Consider the following 14679-nt stretch of genomic DNA (forward strand, 5'->3'; position numbering starts at 1 on the left):
GAAATTGAACGACAAGGCCTTAGCAAGAAATCTGAGAGAAAAAGACTGCAATTTTAGCCAAGGCCCCAAATTTTGGATGAGAAATTAAAGCAGAGAGAGGGTAAAATCAAGAAGAGCCCCAAATTTCAACTATACTAGACTATACAGGCAGGTGTGGGAGAGGTGCTTGAGCTAGTAGAGCTGTATGGACAGTAGTGGGAGAGGCGTAGCTTAGAATGCTTCTCTTGCATTGTGGCGGGACAGGTGACGGCGACAATGCTGAAAAGCAGGTTGCTTGAGCTGAAAACCCTATGATGGGACATGCACATCAACAAAATGGGGCTCCAAGGCCCTTCTATGGGTGAGAGCCTGAACGACGATCGTGGGTTTTTGCGCTTTGAACGGGGAGTAGTCTGTGCTCGTGCGATGGCGCGCCAAAGGCATAACATGCTCAATGCCTACCTTTAGGGTGAGGGCGGCGGGGAGCAAGGGTAAAGGCTATGACAATAACGGGAGGGGGAGAGCAGGAGGAGCTCGAGCAGCATAAGAAGAGCATTTTAGAAATATTGTCTCTCAAAGCTTAGTTTCAACTTTTGGAAAGCATAGATTAATACAAGCCAACTAAAGACAACTACCTCCTTACGTAGAATTGGATAGACTACTGGATTTGATGCTACTTTCATAAAGGTTCGGTTTAAGAGAGGAGAACTGAAGACTGCAATTTCCAATATCCCTTCAGGCATACTCCACATTTCAGCTGCTTGGCCATAATTATTGCAGAAGAATTGCAATTAAGTTGTAATTTCCATGGAATAGAATGTGTCTCTAGCTGTTTACCTTCATGCTACATTTTCACAGTTTTATTGGTTGCATTTGGTTTGCTTTCTCCTGGATTAACTTCCCACTTGTGTTTGCAGATATTGATTTGAACATTAGTGAGCCAGCTGCTTCTGGCACAATTTTGGAAGATGGGACAACAAAAAAAGTTGCACTTCCTTCTGATGAATCAAAAAAGAGAAAGGAAGACAGTACTGTGAAAAAAGTTGCATTTACTTCAGATGAATCAAAAAAGAGAAGGCCAAACGAGCAGATTGAAATACAAGAAGGGAAATTCTGGTCTGAAACTCAGGGGGCAAAGAAGCCCAGACATGGTTGGTACACCATCCTAATGCCAGATTTTGAACCATTGAACAAGCTTTTGTGAACGAATTGAAAATATTTCATCCATCTGCGTACTACTAGGATGAAAAAGGACTGAATATGTATTCATCAAGTAACTTTGGTGTCAAAGGTACTCTTAGCTTATGTCTTGAAAGCTGTATGCCAGATCGGTAGAAAAGGCATTCAAATCTTCATCTGTGCATTTGTAGTGGTAGGATTTTGGAGTTCGTTTCGTCCTCAAGTTATAGGAATCATTCAAGTCTAAATCAGGAAGTTTTTGTAACATAATAGCTAAAACTATACTGCTCGTCTCAGTTGAGAGAGGTAGCAATGATTGTGAGCCTAAACTTATGAAGGTTGGTTCAAAATTTTTAATGTACTGATGTTATTTTGAATATTTTTAGTGAAGTGAAGCAATGATACCAAGGTAGTTTTGCAGATCTTTCTACTGTGCAGGAGTGCAAAAAGAAAGAGAAAAAAGAACAGATGTTCGAGCAAGGAAAAAGCTCAGAAAAACAACGGTAAAGTCATGTGTGTTTGGATGGTAGTGATTGTTGGTGTATAATATTTCTTTTATCGTGCAATGATTTAAGTTCTTGCAGGGTTGCGAGGACAATTATCCTGGGTGGGCTGGTGAGCCCTGAGATGCGTGAAGAGGCAATTAAATGTGCAAAACAGGCTGGCTCAGTTGAGTCAGTACAGTCATCTTTGTCACCTCAGGAACTGAAAGGCAGAGGTTGGAATCCTCTTTTTTTAATTGTTCTCCTTTTTAATTGAAGCAAAGAACTACAGTTCAAATTGATCCTTGAATCTCATGGTGTCCATGTATTAGGTTCTGTGTATTCATAAAATCTCACATAGTGAAGCTTGCACATCACTCCATCCAGCAGAGGCATAAATATTCGCATTATCTTGCTACATGAGGTGAAGTGTAAAATGATAGGGAAAGAGCTAGCAATGGTCGGTGCTAGTCTGAGAGAAGGAAGGAAAGAGGGGTGATTGGAGATGAGTAAAGGGCTGCACAAGCACAGAGGCAATGTAGGGAGGGTGAAAGAGGGGTAAGTGGGGTGAGTGAATGGCTGCACAATCTCAGGGAAGTGGAAGGAGCTGTTAGTGGAATGTGTGAAGGGGAGCGAGATCACATTGTGAAGGGAGTGCAGAGAGACCATATGCAGTTGCCAGCATTACAAAGTACCCCTGGGCCCCCAAGCTAGATGAAGGTGAACGTCCCCTTAGTTATCCCAACCCATTCTTCACACCATTTCCGCGACCAACCCCACAACTAGTAAAAATGTGGCTAGATTTAGATCCTCTTAGCCACAATCATCCCTGCTGTGGAAAAAAAAATCTCCAAAAGTTGCAATAATGACTGTCCAACAAAGCTCTAGTATTGCAAGAGAGTACAATCACCATAGAGTTACCTTGCAAAGATAGGTTGTACTCATACATACGCTCTCTGCATGCCTTTTCACTAATCACACGAATCGATGACGTACCGCTCCTAGAGAATCAAGCTTCCTTGATCATCCGCTCTCACCATGAAGCTGCCTTACACACCTCCACAAACACTACTTGTTCCACTCGTCGCCGCCTCTTGGCTCAATACCTGCAATAGTTGACACGGTGATGAGTGTAAGGTTTTACGCCGTCAACTCCGATTCGAGACTAAGCATCACCTTCCGAGTGAGGCCTATACGATACGTGAGTACCATCGTCTGGTACACTGGAAGAAGCAGGATTTTGTTCGTCAGAACGAGGAGGAGTTGGTAAACATTTTGTTTAGTAATAACCCGAAGGACTTTCGGTCAAATAGGCAGCTTTGAAGCTTCATATTTGGGAGAGTTTGCACATAATTGCAGTCTGCTTGAGCTTGATGGATTCTTAAAACTTGTATAGACTTTCTTTTGTAGCACTGTATTGCCCAGGGATAATATATTCATGAAGGCCTTCAAGAAATCATCAATCCTTGCATCTCCCACTTACCTGATTTTTTGAAGTTTGCAGAATGGAAGCAGAAGATGGAGCTTCCAGGATGGACCCTGTAGAGTCAGGAGTCCGGCCGACCCAGCAGGTGTCACGCCTTGTAGTTCACACCTTATCTGGCAGGATTGCATTACTTGAGGATGCCTTGCAGCAGATATTAGCGCAACAGTTACAGGCAAATGCATGGCAGTGTGAACTTAGAAGAGTGATACAGAGTTTGTCTGCCAGACCTTCTCGAGATGAGAAAGGAAAGGCTCCGATGGAACCGGAGTCTAGTGTCCATACAGTCGAGTCTAGGAGGGCTAAAGTACCTAATATTGCCAATTATAGGCCGGAAAAGTATTCTGGTCGGATGAATGACCGTAGTTCTGATGTCATTGAGACCTGGTTACACAAATGGGACGAGGCGTTCGCCATTTGTGAAATCAGAAATGATATCAAGAAAATCCGCGAGGCCACCCACATGTTTAGTGAGGCAGCGGATCGGTGGTGGATTAAACAACAGAAAGATGGTATTGCATCCACTACCTGGGAGGGGTTTAAAAGGGAATTTAGGAAGCACTTTTTACCTCCTGACGAAGCATCCCGAGCTTGGGATCAGTATAGAAACCTTCGTCAGAGAAATTTGTCAGTGGCAGAATACACTGATAAGTTTCGAGAGAGCGTAATGAAGGTTGATGAACCCCTACCTCAGTCAATCCAAGTGAACGATTTCATATTTGGATTGAATGATCGGATTAAAATGGAAGTTCGGGCTAAGTATGCGAACATGTTGGATGATGCAATAGCCATAGCCTTAAACTATGAAGATGCCAAGGGCAGCAGGCCAAGTGGGTTTGCGCAGGTCGGGACCCAGTATGGGTACCAGAAGAAATCTGGGTTTAAGAAGAAGTGGATTAGTAAAGGGAGTGGTTCTCAGCCGAGTGGTCAAGCCAAGTAGGCGAAACCAGCTGAAACTCCTAAATCAAGTACCACCATTGGAGTGAAGAGGAAAGTAATGCCAATGGCAGCCCGGGCTTGGTCAAAGTCTCCCTTAAACCTAGAGCAAAGAGAAAAAGCGAGGAGAGAAGGCTTGTATTTTGGTTGCCTTCAGCCTCATCAGTGGAAAGATTGTCCACGAAATAAGGATCGTCGGATGGCTGAGATGGTAGTCTCAGAATGCGACGTGGAAATGGAGGGAAGTCCCAGAGCGGAATAGATGCAGATTCAACTAGCGGGATCTTCTCAGAGGTCAGTACCTTATTTGTTATGTGTGTCTGTTGCTAAGCTAGTAACGAGTGCACCTGATAACATCCTATCTAAGCCCGCAGCAACGGGGTATACAGCCTTTAATGATACGGAGTTAATTAAGATGAAAGGGCAAGTGGCCAATCATGATGTCATTGTGTTGTTTGACTCTGCGTCAACTCACAATGTAATTAACTCCAAGCTCGTGAAGAGGCTGAAGTTAAAGACTGCCCATCTGACTATTCGTATACAGTCAGGATGGCAGATGGAAGTTCAACTGAAGTATGGGACCAAAGGGTTACCGAGTTGGAGCTTCGTATTCAGGACTATGTTGAGAAGCTTGATTTTGAAATGACTAAGCTTGCTCATGTAGATATAGCCCTGGGTAAGGTGTGGCATTCTAAGAAGAATCCAGCCATTGATTGGAAAAAGCACGTATATCAATTCAAGATGAATGATGTGCTTTATGCCTTACGAGGTGAGAAAGATGTACCTCAGGGACCGTTGGTTTCTGTGATGGAAATCCGAAAAGCTTAAGAAGAGTTTTTATTCCTTTGTACAGCATCGGTAGAGCCGATTGATGATTCTTCGGCTAGCACTGATGTTGCGCAAAGTGGTGAAATGGCCAAACTGGCTGATCTTACAGTAGAGGAGTTCTCTGACTGTTTTAGGGATGAGCTACCTCCAGAGCGAAATGTTCAGCATAAGATCAAACTAATCCCGGGGGCAAAACCTATAAATAGACCTCCCTATCGAATGAGTTTTACCGAAGAAGCGGAGGTGCGAAGGCAACTGGAAGAATACCTCAAGTTGGGGCAGATTCAACCAAGTTTCTCACCTTTTGCTTCGCCAGTGATATTAAAGAAGAAAAAGGATGATACGTTTCGCCTCTGTATAGATTACAGAGCATTGAATAATATCACTATTAAGCACAGGTATCCGATGGCTCGGATTGATGATTTGCTAGATGCATTACATAAAGCCGTGATTTTCAGCAAGATAGATCTTAAGTGTGGCTACCATCAGATCCGGATTAGAGCCGAGGATGTGCATAAAACCGCTTTCAGAAGCAGGTTTGGTCATTATGAGTTTTTGGTAAAGCCCTTTGGACTTACCAATGCTCCAGCTACATTCGTCATGCTTATGAACGATTTACTACGTCCGTATATCGGAAAGTTTGTAGTACATTTTATTGACGATATTCTGGTATTCAGTAAAAGTATTACTGAGCATCGCGAACACTTAAGAATAGTGTTCAGTACTTTGAGGAAAGCCAGTCTTTATGTAAATAAAAAGAAAACTATATTGTGTATGGTTAGACTTGAATATTTAGGATTCATAATTACTCCAGAGGGGATAGAAATGGATCCAAAGAAAGTGGCTGCGACACTAACTTGGCCAATCCCTTAGAGTCTGACCGCTTTGCGATCATTCTTGGGATTTGTCCAATTTTATAGAAGGCATATCAAAGGATATTCCGAAATAGTATCGCCATTGACTGATCTGACCTCAGATAAAGTTACCTTTTATATAGGGACTGAATCAACAAGAAAGTTTTAACACCATAAAACAAGCTGTGGTCACAGGACCGGTGTTAAAAATAGTTGATCCCCAGAAACCATTGTTTCTGGAAACCGATGCAAGTGGCATTGCGATAGGAGCAGTTCTCCTTCAAGAGGGAAGGCCAATAGCCTTTGAAAGCAAGAAGCTTTCTCCCTCTCAAAGGAATTGGCCAACTCATGAATTAGAGTTGTATGCTGTTGTCCATGCTTTGAAAACATGGCGACATTATTTGTATGGATCAGAGTTTTATGTGGATGTTGATCATGATACTCTGAAACATTTTTGTAAACAACCTGACTTGAGAGGCCGCCAAGCTAGGTGGGCATAACTCATGCAGGAGTTTAGTTTGACGATTCGGTACCGAAGAGGAAAAGATAATAAAGTTGCTGATGCGTTGTCACGCATTATGCATAACATGAGTTTCACGGTATTAGAGAGTGCTCTAATGACCGAGATTAGAGAAACTCAAAAGGTGGACGAGTTTGTCCAGAGTCTATGGCCTAAGGCTCATGTGTTAAAACCCGGGGAAAACGAAAAGGATGACTTGGCATCCAGAAAAGGCCAAACTTATGCAAGATATACCATAAGGGATGGTACGTTGAAAAGAAAGACAGAAAGAATCAACCAAATTTTAGAGGATATGCTTAGAGCATATGTGTCATTGAGGCAACATACATGGGACAAGTGGTTGCCATTGTTGGAGTTTGCCTACAATGATAGAAAACATTCCTCTACAGGGTTCAGTCCGTTTGAACTGAACTATGGTTATAGATCAGCGAATCCAACTATAGTTGGAGTACCTCAGAAAGTGCCTAGTGCCGCGAACTTTGTGGTTCAGATGCGGGAGATGCTAGCACTTGCGAGAGCGAACATCTGCCAAGCTATGGATAGAGCTAAGGCGTATGCGGATGAAAACCGATCCGTTAGGGAATTTAAGGAAGGAGAAAAAGTTTTTCTCAGAGTTCCTTCACACTCTAAGTCTTTGACTGCAGGAGAGTGTGCTAAGTTATCACCTCAATATTGTGGGCCATCGTTTATTCTAAAAAGAATAGGCAAGGTAGCCTATAAATTAGAATTACCACCGGGGTGTAAGGTGCACCCAGTGTTTCATGTTTCTCGTTTAAAGAAAATTTTGCATACTGGTGACTCACTAATCGAAGGTGTGGTTTTGTTTCAGGAGATAGAGGATAATGCAAGACGCAAGCCAACAAGAATCCTGGACCGAGGAACAATGCAAGTGCGTAATCGGAAGATACCCACGGTGTTGATTGCATGGCATGGTCTACCTCTATCGGAAGCTACCTAGGAATCGGTATACTAGTTACGGAGAGCATTCCCAGATTTCATCATCGAGGATGTTGATGTCTGAAGAGGGAAGGAATGTTACGCTCTAGCTGAGGTGGCATGATCTCGGAAGAATCAGTTGACATTTCCCTTAAGGATCTACGTTTGTAATATATTTGTTTGCGCTTCATGTAAATGATCGAGAGGGAATTAATGTCAAGGTCCTAGGTGAGGGCTGATAGCACCAGACTAGGTGGATTTAAGGCTAAGGGCCTAATGCAAGAAATGTGCCTAGGGGCAAAGGATTCCAAAGTATCCCAAGAGAGGGGTAAAAAAAGATGCATTAGGAAAGACCCTATAATGATGTTATGTGGCATCTAGATCCATCTAGGGAGATGGGGCTTGTTGGAGTTAGTGAGAGAATGAGAAGGGACCTTCACGTATGTTTGAGATTTTTGATTTTCTATGTGTATACTCTCACGCTCCAGCAAGGTTGGCTGGGTGGAAAGTTATGGTGCTAGCTCCCGTGATTATCAGTAGTTAGTTGAGAGTATGTAACACTCACACTTTTAGGACACAATCGTTTTAGTTTCCATTAGAGCACGGGCGAGCTAATCCATCAGAGGCGTGGGAGTATTTGTTGATGGAGGTCCAGAGCATTCGAGAGCGCGAGAGGGAGCTGTCACGCTTTGCACAGGAGCATACACGCTTCAGACACGTCTCATATAGGAGCAGTCTCAGGCTATCCGAGACCAGGCTGACCTTATTCAGAGGCTCTGGCAGGAGATCTCACAGCTCCAACAGGAGGTCACTCCTAAGGGAGCAACCCAGTGGTGGAGGCACGGATTGTGAGCATGCAATCTGCCATCGAGGAGATGTCTAGATGGGTTGACGTAGCCAAACGTGAACTTGCAAGGGTAACCGTTTTGGCTACCCTCTTGGAGCAGCAGCAGAGAGCCAGCAAGGCTCTCAACATCAAAGTACGTTGCACTGAGGCTACACCGATGGCAGATGCGCAGGCCTTCGTGACCACTACTCTAGGGGCGATTGAGCACATGATTGAGAGAGCATGGCAGGTTGGGAGGGACCCCAACCGAGAGCAGCCCCTTATCATACGGTTCCATGACGCCAAGGCATGTCGTAGGTCCATGGATGAGGACCTCACTCCACTACAGGTTGAGGAGAGGCGTTTTCTGTTGCAGTAGCGGGATCAGGGCCACAAGGAGGGGCAGTGGGCAGTAGTACGAGATGGACGACTCCTTATAGGCCCCTGTCGGACACCCACCTCTCCTCCCGCATAGGGAGGCGAGGTCTATGAGACCCAAACATCCGAGATCCTATCCTGTACCATATGAAACTGTAATGGTACCTTATGGTCAAAACCAGGGAACTTCTCAGAATCCTATACAGGTCACGACATAGTCTTTTACACAGAGATACATCGAAGCCCAGAGCGCCCACTACAAGTAGTCAGCGGGTATACATGGGAGTCTGCCTACAGAGATGAGACGAGGGATACAGGAGGGGTTCGAGGGTCAGGAGGAGTTGTAGTCCTTTACAGATCCACACTTTTGGGGGCCATCTCAGTGGAGCCGAGAGATCCACACTCTAGGTTTCTCTGGATCCGGATTCGACACATGGATAGCTGGGATCTGTTTATTGCAGTTTGCTACTTTCCCCCTGAGACCTCGCGCTTTGCGAGAGATATTCGAGGGAGGATGAGACATCACCATTTATTGCTCTTTATCAGTCCATTGTTGACTTCTCTAGCCGCGGGGAAGTCCTTCTAGTTGGGGACTTCAACACGAGGACATGTGCTCGTTAGGCACCACTCCTCGACTTTAGAGATGATTCCACCCTATTGCTAGACATTGACCTTGAGGAGGCAGGTAAGCTATGAGTTTCGGCTGACAGACGAGGACCGCTCACATCTTATGGGCAAGCCCTATTAGACCTCGGCAAGATGCATGATCTCATTATCTATAATAGTCTTGATAGATGGCCCGCTTCAGGTGGCTTCACTTGCTTTCCACATGGGGGTGGCTCCAGTGTTGTGGACTACATCATGGGATCTAGCATTTCTACCCCCCGCCGCACAACACTTTCTACCTTGTTGAGTTCTTACTCCACCTACCATGATATACGCTTTGATCGCAATCACTCACCTACTTACTCTGGCTGTGTGTACATACTTCTCACATACATTGACTTTATAGCCCTTTTAGAGGATCGTGCTGTCCTAGTCACTCGCTCACTTCACTAGGCCGCTCTTCACCCTTTCCCCCACACCACCTACTCCACTCGCCCACCACCACTTGGGATCGTACCCTGTAATTCGAAACAAAAAACAGCCTTCCTAGCGAACTAGAGACGCTACATGAGTACCGTCGTCTGATACGCAAGAAGAAACTTGACTTCGTGCGCCGGAAGGAGGAGGAGCTACTGAACATTCTGTTCAGTAACAACTCTAAGGACTTATGCGGAGATTTCTAGAGGGATGGTCCCCCCCACCACTCACTGACACTCAAGTGTGGTCTGATTATGCACGCAAGCTCTATGATATCCCAAATCAGCCAGTCCCTAACCTATCACATATGCCACGCCCCACATCCTACACCCTCTTTACTAGGAGGGGGTAAAGGATGCCATAATGAAACTTCATAATGGCCGAGCGAAGGATCATGAGGGACTATGCACTAAGTTCATCGCATATGGGATTAACCTCCTAGCCTCGATCTTAGCCCAGCTATTTAATGAAGTTGTTTGCTTGGGGTTTCCATGCACCTGGACCATCAACATTATCTCACCCATCCACAAGGCAGGGGGTCCCATGAACCCGGAGAACTACATGACCATTATGATTGGACATGTCATGTCTAAGATTTATGCATCAGTACTTGATTTTGAGGTCAGTAGATTTGCAAAGTGTGGAGGACTCATAGCAGCGGGACAGGTTGGTTTTAGACGGGATCATGGGACCATGGACCATATTCTCGCGCTCAGATGTATCATCGAGGAGGCTAGGGCACGGAAGTTGCTTTGTGGATTTCTGTAAGGCATTGGACACTGTTCCAAGAGCCTGCCTCATACGTCGCCTACAGGATTTGGGTTATGACTAGGAGATCATTTGGGCTGTCATGGCACTTTATGAGCGAGTTTCAGGCAGAGTCCAGACAGGATCTCGATGGACAGACGAGATCATGAGCACTATCGGGGTAAAAAACAAGGGTGCCCATTATCACCTACCTTGTTTGGCCTCTACATCGACGAGCTCGAGACAGTGATGCAGGCACAGGGTGGGGTAGGATGCTCTCTCACGGGCATGCTGATCTGGATATTGCTTTACGCAGATGACGTGGCTCTCTTGTCATCCTTAGCAGAGGGGCTCCAGAGACACCTGGACGCACTACAGTCCTTTTGTGAGTCTGATGATTTAAAGGTCAACTTGGGTAAAACCAAGGTTATGATCTTCAATACATCTCGAGCCATCATGTGCGATGAGCATTTTATATTTGATGGGTCCCCTGTTGAGGTAGTTTCATCATACACCTATCTTGGGGTCGTCTTTTCTGGACCCATCTTCACTATGAGACCCGCGATGCATGCACGCCTGAGCAGAGGATATGCTTCATTGGCTAGACTACAGAGGCAGTGCTTTCGCTCTCACTTTCAGGATCCACGGACCAAAGGGTTGCTTTTTGACTCATTGGTCCGCCCAGCAAGGATGTATGGCAGTCCATGCTGGGGACTAGACTTGTCTGAGACAGAGTGGGCCAAGGTGGAGTGGCTACAGGTTCTCATGTTATCACGGATGATCTGTGGTAGGCCATCCGTCCCTTAGCAGATCATCTGGGCGGAGTTTCGGTTTTGCAGGACTAGGTCCACGAGTGCTTCCATCACACCTATCAATTCCATGCGCTACTCTCTCGTCCCGATCGTGGACCGTCGCCGCTCTGATACCAAATGTGAAGAACCAGACTTTTTGAGAATGCAAATGTGTGCAATGCATGCAGAATTTGAATGCCAATTGGCCCTCCAATGGGGAAGAGCGCCCTCGTGAGAGTACTTGTTTCTATTTCGACCTACATGCAAGTGGGGAGAGAGATGGCGGATGAATGCAATGTGGTAGAGAGAATGCTACGTGAGATTCACAATGAAAGGGTGATACCCTTTCATTAATGTCCCTTGAGATACTCAAGTTCCATCTTCCCATTTACACCTACCTTATCCTATGACCCATGCACCTACCATTCAATGCACTCTAATGCACCCTTCCCTTTCCTATTGCCCCTAGGACCTAGACACGTGTGTGCACATCTTTATTACTAATCATTGGCCAATGTCACATAGTTTGGTGGTACTATTTACACCGCTTGATCGATCATAAATACAAACATATAACCGCACCATCAAATTGGCGCCTAAGAATAATAAGGTTCTAATGACTATTAATTAACTAAATAATCATTTCTCTTGTCATGACACTCCCTCCTACTTGAATGAGCAGAAGTTCTCTTTTTATTCAAGTCCAATACGTTTCAAGCAATAGTACTTTTCTTCGTCTGCTCCAACGTTTCAGCATAACTCCAAAGCGGAAGCAATCTTTGGAAGTTGATCTATCATCATACGTTTAGAGCAGCCTAAAAATGCCACGCGTCAATGCTTGAAGTGCCGGGTGTGGGAGTCCTAATCCCTGTCTCATAGCCACATTGCACCTCCAAAGCCTCCAAAAAATCCCAAGAGAGATATTGTGGGGGGTCTTCTACAAGCCAATATATCCAAAGGCCACCATTTTAAAACTTTGTATATGGGACTCATAGTCCCCCAAGCCACCTGTCTCAATCGCACACAAGGGGCTTCTACTCCTCTTAATTTCAATCTCACACAAGGGGATTGGTACACACACACACACACACACACACATGTTCCAACACCCCCCCATGGGCCAAGCACTAAATTACGTAGGGCCAGCCATTAAATTCAACCATCCACACAAGGCAGAGCCGACCAATAAATGCATCTACCCATAGAGGACTAGGTCAATAGTTCAGCCGACCAATAAATGCATCTACCCATAGAGGACTAGGTCAATAGTTCATGGACTGACACAGGCCACAAATCCCTGCGTTATCTGCCTTCGACTTTTTTTTTTTCATGCAATCAAGGCTGCCAGTGAGCAGCCGCCGCCCACAGTTGACAAGCTAGTCGCATGGAGCATAGTGGCTGCTGCAGGTCGCGACATCTCGCAACAGTCCATAGTCCAAGTCCCATCCGCAGCTGGCAATAGTCCACGCACAGTCTGCAGGGTTCCTCCTTGCTTTAATACCCTGCAGCCTGAGGTTGCCATGTGTCAATGCTTGAAGTGCCGGGAGCGGGGGTCCCAATCCCTGTCCCATAGCCATGATATACCTACAGAGCCTCCAAAAAATTGTGGGAGGGATACTTTGGAGGGTCTTCTACAAGACAATATATTCAAGGACCACCATTTCACCACTTTGTATATGGGACTAATAGTCCCCCAAGCCAGTGTCTCAAGCGCACACAAGGGGCTTCTACGCCTCTTAATTTCAATGCCACGCGAGGGTATTGGCCCACACATACACATGTTTCAACAATATTGATGTTCAGCCCAGTATCATTTTTCTCTTGTATTTAATTTCGTGAGTCAATCTTCCCTTAACATATCTAAGAATTCTTTTAGTATCTTTCCAATGCATTCTTTGGGGTCGCCATATGTTGGATAAACTGGATAAGCTATATCCGGTTCTGATTGTGGTCATATATCAAGCTTCTAGCACATCGAGTGTATATTGTTACGTCTACTTCAGGACTCTCCTGATTCTTTAATAAATTATTCATTGGAGTATTATTTGGCTTGCAATTCTTCATTCTGAAATTTGAGGATTTCATTTGCATACTTAGTTTGGGACATACATTTTTTGTCCTGGTCTCTCTAGACTGCATTTGCTAAATAATAATGCATCTAGCTATAATTTTTCATTTCGATGGCTTTGTTGAGGTCATCTTTGGCCTGTTTCATCAGTCCCTCATTGTTTCCAATGATGACCATATCATTATTGTATAACACAAGGAGAACTATATCGAAGGCTTTGTTTAAGCGGATGAAGATTTCAGATCACTCCCTGTTCATGACGCAAGCAAGGTGGAGCCGCCTTCTCATCGTTGCCTTTTGCCGAGCTCGGTACTTGGGAGCAGTTCATCTTCACAATTAGTGGGTGTGACCCCTTGGAGGGAGGCAGATCTCCCGACTCCCGCATAGTCTCCGCTACTCGTTCAAACAGCGGTCGCAAGATGGAATGCTGGAGAGACTTGACAGATTCTACTTGGGGGATTGGGTGATGCACAGAGGGGGAACCACTGGTGCTGTTTCATCAGTCTCTCATGATGACGATGCCATTAGTCCCATTGTTTCGAGTGATGACTATGTCAAAGAAAATTATAACTATAACTCAAAGAAAATTATGTTCCTCATTGTTAAGTATAACTTATGTCACCTTTGTTGTCATGATTTGTATTATAGACTATAATCTTATAATTTAAATCTTTTTCTTTGGAAAGGTTCATCTATCTTTGAGTACCAAGGGCGTCCCCCAAGCACGAGGTGCTTGTTTTAATCCATACAAGGCCTGTTTCCATTGACATACCTTCTTCTCCTTGCGTTCAATATATACAAACTTTTTTTCCAGATTATTGTTAAGCACTTTTGCCACCTATTTGGCAAATGCGTTCGACATACTGAGTGGCAAGGCTACAATCAATATGATTGTGTTATAAGTGCAAAAGGGTCATAATCTATGCTTTCTTGCTGGGTATAACCTGTTAAGGAAATACCAGCTGCAGATGACATGTGAGGCTTTAGTCAAGATCGTGAGTATATGACTGTGAGGGTTTTAAAGTCATCTGGATGGAAGTTGGAGTGAAAAACCATAGGTAGAGCTTCCATTGAGGATATAAGTAGTAAGCCCCTGGGTAATTGGGTTGCTTTGCTGCTCTCAATACCTTTTCTTGTGTGCTCATCTTCTGCGTGGCTATATTGATATGAAATCTTTTCAATGGAAAGAGTTGCCCTGAGCTGTAATAATAAAGGAAGTCTGATTTGTTTCTACAAATTGCTTTGCAAGGAAGTGAAGTCTTGTGGAATGGTCCCTTTTAAGTTTTAGAACTATCTGAAATATATTTTGTGGAAAGAACTCTTTGTATCTTATTTTTCACCAAAGTAACAATTTAATAGAAAGCATGGTAGATGCTTCAAAGTCTATATCTGGACAAAGCTTTCAATACAAAGCTTACACATCTATACTTACAGGATTAGAACAAGATGGTTGCAAGATGGGAGCTGCTTCAGTTGTGTATACATCTGTTAAGGAAGCTTTGCACGCTGTTAGCGTGCTTCACCAGAAAAAACTTGGAGATGGGACTGTGTGGGCACGCCAGTTAGGTGGTGAGGTATGGTTCTTGAAG

At 44.6% G+C, this 14679-nt stretch overlaps 1 protein-coding gene across 1 annotated transcript in view; it reads left to right on the forward strand.

The window, feature by feature from the left end:
• LOC147899371 (RNA-binding (RRM/RBD/RNP motifs) family protein) overlaps window positions 1-14679 on the forward strand; it is an 89153-nt gene that overhangs the window by 16037 nt on the left and 58437 nt on the right. Inside the window, exons 5-8 of the mRNA XM_087378269.1 lie at window positions 897-1130; window positions 1580-1661; window positions 1743-1876; window positions 14525-14664. Of these exons, the coding sequence (XP_087234395.1) occupies window positions 897-1130; window positions 1580-1661; window positions 1743-1876; window positions 14525-14664 (590 nt within the window). The remainder of the gene's footprint in view (window positions 1-896; window positions 1131-1579; window positions 1662-1742; window positions 1877-14524; window positions 14665-14679) is intronic.

This window comes from Dipteris shenzhenensis, chromosome 8 (assembly GCF_047967505.1).
Source record: "Dipteris shenzhenensis isolate YYH24624 ecotype China chromosome 8, Dip_SZ_1.0, whole genome shotgun sequence".
Classification (NCBI taxonomy): domain Eukaryota; kingdom Viridiplantae; phylum Streptophyta; class Polypodiopsida; order Gleicheniales; family Dipteridaceae; genus Dipteris; species Dipteris shenzhenensis.